At 38.3% G+C, this 8,830-nt stretch overlaps 1 protein-coding gene across 1 annotated transcript; it reads right to left on the reverse strand.

Annotated features, from left to right (window-relative positions):
* Positions 1–1,867: 1,867 nt before the first annotated feature.
* LOC125228231 lies at positions 1,868–3,857 on the reverse strand. Its single transcript, XM_048132726.1, has 3 exons — positions 3,796–3,857; positions 2,866–3,640; positions 1,868–2,552 (listed from the first exon to the last, which is right to left on the reverse strand). Exons 1-3 carry the CDS (start codon positions 3,813–3,815, stop codon positions 2,454–2,456), a joined length of 894 nt encoding a protein of 297 aa, XP_047988683.1. The 5' UTR covers positions 3,816–3,857; the 3' UTR covers positions 1,868–2,453.
* Positions 3,858–8,830: the final 4,973 nt, after the last annotated feature.

An 8,830-nucleotide genomic window follows, 5' to 3' on the forward strand; every position in this document is an offset into this window, starting at 1 on the left:
TCAAAGGTTCCAAAAAGTAAGGACAGGGCAATTCATATAATTTCGAATACTTATTCATATTTCGAATACAAACTCTCCTTTGGTGAGCTTTAGGGTTCGTGTCACGCGTGCGCTTACCTCGCATTCGCAGTGCGCAACTGCGCACTCAGCTGTGTGTTATTGTGACTTGTGAGATAGGCCACGGAGCGGAGAGGCCTAGTGCTTCCTATCAGGTGACCCGTATGCTTGTTTACCACCGATGTGTTTGGTGTATCAAAAAGCTTGGTTTAAGGCTTTGAAAGGTAAAAAGGGGCAATTAATTTAAAACCAAATTTCAGTTTATAATTCATGTAATGATTTTAATTCCCAGTTTTTTACACAACGTCTTTAAATAGCTCTCTAAGTTTAGAACTTCCGTCCATAGGTACATTTTATGTTATTTCTACTATATGTAATAATTAAAATAAAACTTTCTATGTTACCAAAGTATGTTTCTATAAAATATAAATTGATAGGCATTTTTTTCTTCTAGTCCTTATTTACATTCAACAGGACGTTCTCAAACAGCATATATATATATTATTTTACCACTGGACAGTTTATTGAAATTGTAACATTGTCTAGGCACTATGATTAAAACTGTTCTTATAAAATACCATGCTTGAAACAATAAATAAATTAAGACCTCAAAAGAACCTAGTCAAACATTTAGTTATACTGTAACGGCTAGTAACATTAAGATTTTATTCAGTAAATGCCTAACTATTTACATTTTGCACATGTTTATTGTAATACTTTACAGATCGCTACTTACTTGTTAGAATTTATCAATCGAGATAATTGTAGGACAAATTGCGGGTCAAATGCGTTTTACTTCATTTAAAAGACAACACAGGTACCTATACTTAGAGTCTCTTGGTAAGTTGTAGTTTATCCTAATATATATTTGGAATAAGCAAGATATGCATACAACTACCGATATCTTCCAGTTGCACGTCTTTTGAGTAACACACATTCGCCCCGCGGATACAATTGACTCGGTTGACCTTACCTATGTTTGGAGTCACAAAGGATCGTTAGTATATGCCGTTAGTTTTGAATACATTTTATTACATGTAAAAAATGTTTTTAGAAATTAAAAAAAAGGACATCATGAAAAGGGTTAAGATAGTACAGATTTATACTTATTTTGAGATATTAAACGGAACCAAAAACAATTCTTTAAGACGATTATGCTTGTAATATTCCTGAACTATTTACATAGATACATATATACATAGACTAGACATAGACATAGATACATAGACTAACGATCCTTGAAATCAAATGATCATCCTTTAATACTGGAAAGTAAATATATAAACAGATATGTTTTAGTTTACAGAGATACCTACGTCCACATACTGTACGAAAGTAGGAGCGTACAGAAAAACCAAAGGTTTTCGAGTCTCTCAAGAATGACAAAGAAGTAATTTTAGTAAAAAAGCTAATTTGCTCGAATAGAAACGAGGACGCAATATTATACTCTACTGATTCAATAAAAGGTCTTAGAGACCTAGTAATGTAAAGCTGTAAAGCTAACGATATCACTCATCCTCCCCTCTTCAGAGAACATTCTTACACAGATAGATACGAACTATGTGTTAATGTTTTTGCTTTGCAAAATATTTAGTGGTATTGTCTAGACATTGTAAGTTGAATGAATTAGCACTCGTGTAAAAGTATAAAGAATCTACTTATTCTATCTTCAACATTAGGCCAAGAAATGACAGATTTAAAAACTGTTCAATATGACAAACCAAGACAAGATTTCTTATAGAGATCTATATAAAATACCATAGCAATTGTTTTAATTCCCTCTAAAAGAGCTCAGGAAGTAACTATTCAATTTATTAATGTACTATGTCTCTCTTTTTTCCAGAACCCACGTATAGCTCCAGATTTAATAGCGCAAATATTCTACAAACATCATTCATAACGTATATTGTATTTCTATCTAAATAATAATAAGTCTTAAATATAATCAGTACAGGTATTTACAAATGCACTCTTGTGCGAATTGAATAGCTGCCACTCGAAGGAGCAACGTGTCGTCGACATCCTTTAGCGTATAATTACATCATCGACAATTTAATGGAGATTATAGTCACATTTTGTACGATTATTAACACCCATATTACACGTTATTTAGTTAGCTATATACCATCGTAGTAAACAATCGAAAAATTATTTGACTACTCAGAAGATGATACATAGGACTTTGATATTTCGCCAGAAGTGGACAACAGGACATGTTTACTAGTTATAATATTCCAATAAGATGCCTTTAAGTAATGGATATGACCAAACTCTAAGTTTTTTTTGTCGTTTTGATCGTAGGCCCGGGACTGTCCGTCCAGGTCGTTGCAATAGATACCTATTAAGCTACAAATTACTCAGTCTCATAATTGTTGGCGATAGTCAGGAGAATCTCTTTAAGTTGGTATGCGGTGCTTGAGGCCTCGCAGCTCCAGCACCAGGTCGGAGTCTCCCGCCACGAAACGCTTGTTGATTTTTCGCGACTTTGCCGAGTCCTGTGGGCAAAATAACATGCCTTACTTCTTTGTTTAAACTAGTTCCAAACCTGCAAATAATCATCTAAAAACCTATTTTTCTTAAGGTGGCCCTAAGACGGTGTTGCCTAGCGTCGCATAGGTCTTTGCCGTTCTGAGAGTTGCGCGAATGACCCGGCCTCCGGGCTCGGGCCGTGTCACCCGCCACCCCCGGCCAGGCCGGCTATTTTTAGACTCGGGGGTTTACCGTTTCACCAACTTGGAAAACAAGTGACATCATTCCGATTCTAAAGCTAAAACACTAAAAAAAAGACATATGATCAGTCACACTCACCTCAGATTGTGTGTGTATTGACTCCTTTTCTTTCTGCAGCAGTTTAGCAAGTCTGCCGTAGAATGCCGACGCCCTTTTATTTTCATCACTCTGGTGTTTGTATGAGTTCGCCGGCCGGGGCACCATTATCTCCGCCTGTCCAACTTTCGCCGTCGTGGTGGTCGTTACTGGCGCGGCAGTAGTAACGCTTCTCTTGTTGCCGCCGTCCCAGTTGATGAATCCTTCGTCGTTGGGATAGTCGTCTTCTTCTTCTTCGATTTTAGGAACTGTTTTCGGAACATGGTAGAGCGGTTTGCCCGCCAAAGCCTTGAGTTCTCGAACATCTTCATCTTCGACATCTCGCTCTTCGTAGTCGACTGTTGGGAAGGCCGCTCGGGCATTTTCGCGCCGCCTTTGGGCGTCTTGGGCCATTTGTGTGAGGATCAAGTTGTCCAGGAAGGCCGCGCTCACATCATCCACGTCGTTGGGGCGCCAGTGTGGAGAGGCATCACTTTCGAACCACGTTTCTTGTCCGATTGGAAGAGCGGCAAACCTCTCTTCTTGCCTTTTCGGAGCTTCGTTTGTGAAGTGACCGTATTGGTCATAAAAGTACGGATAGGGAACTTGCCCATATACTTCGGGCGCATTTACTGTAGGATTGTCGTAATAATATTGTACTTTCGGTGCGTAATAGTAATCATCGTCTTGATATTCGTGGGATGGTTGAGGGTACATAGGCCATCCCGGATAGGCTCCACATTGCACGGTAAAACAAGCAACCACGAATGCCCATAATCTATAAAGAAAATAAAATATTCAAGTAAGCACTTATTGATAACTTAACACGAACTGGAAAAATTATCATGAAGATTTTTAATATTACACTTAATGTTATTTTTTGGGAAAATGGTTAATTGATGTGTTTTATAAATTAATCGGATATCCACCCACCTTATGCTCGGGATCTGCATGGTGCACTTTGTATCACTGTTCGTTGTTAGTTGGTTCGCGAGTAGGGCACGACTATGCGAGGCGGGAGCTCCGGGGGGCTTTATAAGCATCGCGCCCACGCGCGCCGCCCACACTCTCAATGAACCTCCGCCCTGCCCCTTCCCTGTACGTGCCCGTGCCTCCCCGGGGTCGTGTCGCCCCCGTCTCCCCAACTCCACTCGGCTATCGATCGCGCCCGCAGATTATTATTCATCTCGCTATATTGTGACACTGTTTTTTTTTCTCAGCAGACACATTCACTACAATATTGGCATAGGCTAGTGCTATGCCAAATTAGATGTCGTAGTTATGGGTTCCATTGTTTAATGTTCATGTGGCGGCTCGCTACGTTGGACGTGGGACGGGATGTGACTTGTTCAACTGAAGGTACCGCAATTGCGTGAAAGACGTACTGGTACGAGTCGCCGCATGAAGACATACCTCTGATCTGATAAGTAATTGTCTCTTGGTGTGTTTTACTCTTACTGAGTCTGATTGATAAGCTTCAGGTAGGCGGTGGTCTGATCTGCGGGGTAGCAGTATATAAAAGAAGTGTAGGTAGCGATTAGATGTCTCATTCTTATTTTAAATAAATAAATGAGAAAACTAAATATACCTTTTTTAGATTTAAATGAGTTATTAAGTATAGTATGCTTAAGTCTTAGTTTCTAATTTTACAGGTATAAAAAAACAACACAAAAGCATACGTCTTATGTCTTTTAAACATGTAGTAGTGTTAAACATAGCCGGTAAAGTATTTTTAAAAGATCTTTCTAGACTTATTGGTAATAAAGCGTATAGCCTGTCCGTTCAGCACTTACTTATTTATCTTTCAGAGTAATGAGATGGGCGTTCAAACGAAATTCAAATGACTAAATGCCAAAGTTCACCAAAGTAATTTCTAGTATTATTTGATATAGTACAGACAGGGGTAACATCCTAGTTGGGTAACTGCCAGTATAGTGACTCACTCCTAAACTGACTGGTACCTACAACTTCATTGATGAGGGTCATGGTCTCATGGTTTGCTGTGATATTCTGTATGCATAGTTTTGTGCCACCATATTTCGATCTTATTTAATACTTATATTTATTGGATATCATTGAACAGTGTACACAATTACTACTTTTCAGACTTACCGGCATATGTCCCGTAGATGGGGTTCATAACCTTTTCTTTTCAGGTCCAGATATTGCATAATACTGTTTTTGCAACGAACACCTGCAAATCCAATTTAGTCACAATATTACAGGCTCATATAAATCCAACTACTTATCTGTTTTTGAAACTTTGTTATTAAGAAAAGGTAATAGGATATATCGCAAATTATAAATGCAGACATCAATCGCAATGAAAAAATCAACACCGATGCAAGTCCTCAGGGTTGGCTAGGGTTGTAAACCTTGAAATGTAGATGTCGCTGGTGATGCATGACTACGTCACGGTGACGTAGTCGTGCATCACAGTCGCAATGGTTAAATTCGCAGTCATGGACGGATGGTCGGCTGGCGCAATTGGTAACGCATTGGACCGGCAATCCAAGGATGTGGGTTCGAGTCTCACGTTGGCCAGAGTCGATCACTGTTGATTTTTTCATTGCGATTGATGTCTGCATTTATAATTTGCGATTTATAAAGTGGTACGTTCCACAATAAAAAAGGAAAAATCTATATGTTTATACGCAACTATGGGAACAAATCAAATTATTTTAACAAATATTCTGATTTGTGTTTTTTATGTAGTCACACTACTATATATAAATTAAAAATCGAAATAAGATGTCATATATTAAAGAAAAAATGACGAGCACCACCAGTGGTGAAGGCCGGATTCGAACGTCTTTTAGCAATCCGGGCCAAACGCCATCACCCCTAGGCCACCTCGCCACAGCGGAAGCCGTCGAAATTTCTCTTCTATATGTCATCTTTGTAAGACTAGGCGTCTTTGACCAACTCTAAGGGCAAGCAGTAGGTGCTTGCACCTCCTATACGAAACCTTTACAGGTTTGCGATATAGCTAGAGAGACTGGTGCTGCCATCTATACGCAACTATGGGAACAAATCAAATTATTTTAACAAATATTCTGATTTGTGTTTTTTATGTAGTCACACTACTATATATAAATTAAAAATCGAAATAAGATGTCATATATTAAAGAAAAAATGACGAGCACCACCAGTGGTGAAGGCCGGATTCGAACCGGCGTCTTTTAGCATCACCTAGGGGTGATGGCGTTTGGCCCGGATTGCTAAAAGACGCCGGTTCGAATCCGGCCTTCACCACTGGTGGTGCTCGTCATTTTTTCTTTAATATATGACATCTTATTTCGATTTTTAACTATATGTTTATATTTAAAAAAAACATATGGATTATTAACACTGAGTAATAGGATATAGGTAACATTTCTTAGCAATGCTTGGTTTTGCTATAGTCACTACCAGAGTTGGACAAAAAGTAATCGACTAACGATTAAAATAAGACGATTAATTAGTTTTAATCGATTGAAAAGGACGATTAATTAGTTGTAATCGAAGATCTTCGATTAACGTTTATCGAGAATAAACTAATCGTCGACTAATTTTGACGATTAATTTTTTTAAACGATTAATTAGTCTGATAAAAAATTAATCGAATCAGCACCCCCGAAAATCTATTGATGACGCCCATGACAACTTTTATGTCAAAGTGACATTCAGCAATGTCAGATTTTCAATTAGTCATTAATTTTGAAGTCAGCACCCCCAAAAACCTATTTGACGACACCCATGACGACTTTTGTGTCAAGTGACAGTCAGCAATGTCAGATTCCAGATTGGTTATTAATTTTGGAATCAGCACCCCTGAAAACGTATTTGACCACACCCATGACCACTTTTGTGTCAAAGTGACAGTCAGCAATGTCAATTAACGGTCGGGTTGCCGTAAAATAGTCGGTCAAAACCGTTTTAAAAGGTACCCATACGGTCCCTGTTGGGTAATGCTGATCATAAAAATAATGACCAACTTGAAACCCTACTCTCTTTTGAAATATTTGTCGTCGCATGTTGCACAATCTACATGATGATGAATAATGCAGTGTAGGCTTACTTCTGTTCACCTCTTATCATTCTTCACAACCATGTCACATATTTATTTTTTTACTTAATACTTTCGAATGATTTTAGTAAGACCATACGAATCATTATCAAAACTGTATTTCGAAAATAAAATCAAAAACGGTACAACTATCATAAGCCAAAAACGTACTTAAATATTGATATTGTGTACACTCGACTTATTTCCAATAAAGCCTAAAAAAGGTTGGTAACTCCTTGTTTATCATAAATATGCCGGTCTTGCCTTTCTCTTTTATGCCGGACTTTCTGAGTAGGCACAATTTCTAAGTTACATATTTCAGAACATAAAACTAGAAATTGAGCGCGTTTTGAGTAGATTAATAGTACTAGGCAGAAGGAACGGTTATTAAATGACTACGTTACATACATGATATACAAATATTCCGACTGCTTCTATTTTATTAAAATTTTTTGCGGAACCATGTTGAACTCGATATTCGAGTTCGAAACACGAATCAAGTTTATTGTTAACTAGTGTTCGTCCTAAGGATATGTATTGAAGACCAATGGATTAAGGATGAAAAACTGGTATACCTCCGGAGGTGTGAGAGGCGTAGATATATAAACACAAAAGTTATAGTCAGTAGACGGTCTTTCCGGGTAGACGGTCTTCCCCACACTGACCTTATGTAGTTTCTGAATATTTTGAGACTCTTTACAATAATTTAGTGATCTTGTAATATAGTTTCATGTTCCTGGTTGTGCAGATTTAGTAATACTTCTTGTTGTATTGCAGACAGAGTATATGCCATTTATTTTATCCAACATGCCTCGATCGGCCTAGACAGGTCGATGATTGTTTCCGCTACAATAACAAAACTTTGTGTCTATCTTTCGCTTTTATATGTTAGTAACACTCCAGGCAGGCAAGCATGGTCGCGCGATAAGCGATAATACATCAGGCCGTCCGTTTTGCACTATTTGTAAGTGCGATAGGGACGGCCTGGTGTTTTATCGTTTATCGCGAGAACATGCCATCGGTGCTGGGATAGTTGCATTTCGTTGGATACGGGAGTAAACGGCTGGCACGTTGACTACGTGGCCTCTTGAATCTCTAGGCACCCTGGTGTTCTTCAAGACATTTTGCTTATTGCATTGCACCTGAAGCATCCCGTGATGGAAAACCACATATAACCTGTAGCGCGCTTTGACTCATACATACATACTATATACAAAGACTGTATAAAGACAAAATAAATGTCTGTAATATTTTAATTGCGCTTATGCCTGCGGCGACCAGTGGGCGTCGCAAACAATTTCCACCGTCAGTTTTTCTAGTCAACGATTAACAAAGCCTTGGCAGGTTGGCAATATTATTTGAACCCGAGGTTTGTAATAACTAACGCATATACAAAGACCAAATTATAGCAGTCTTAATCAAGTGCTTCTACATAATAACCCCGTACATCTTACCCGACGAACCGTGTATTTTCCTTTCGATTGAAAATTAATTGATAAAATCGATTTAGATGATATATTTGTTTCGAAGGCTTTGTAGGCCGTCACAAAGGTATCTAAACCACAGTCTAAAAATAGGTAAATATAAAAGGGTGTGACTTATGTATTAATAAAATTCTACTCGGAGAGAGTCAAACGCTCTTTGAATAACTTTAGTATGAGTATGTGCTTTTATTAGCACCGCTCTAAAGTTAACTAGCAATATTTGAACAGAAATATATATCCATTCAGTTGTGTTTTTCGTGCACATTAATATAAGTATTAAATATATACATATATATGAATCCACCCACCCGTGTGGTGACGGGTAAAGAATTTCACCACCCCTTCTCTTCCCGTGGGTGTCGTAGAAGGCGCCTGTGGGATATGGGTTAAATTGTGGCGTAGGCCAGAGGCTGACAACCTGTCACTGCAATGTCAC

The sequence above is a fragment of the Leguminivora glycinivorella genome, chromosome 1 (assembly GCF_023078275.1).
Source record: "Leguminivora glycinivorella isolate SPB_JAAS2020 chromosome 1, LegGlyc_1.1, whole genome shotgun sequence".
Classification (NCBI taxonomy): domain Eukaryota; kingdom Metazoa; phylum Arthropoda; class Insecta; order Lepidoptera; family Tortricidae; genus Leguminivora; species Leguminivora glycinivorella.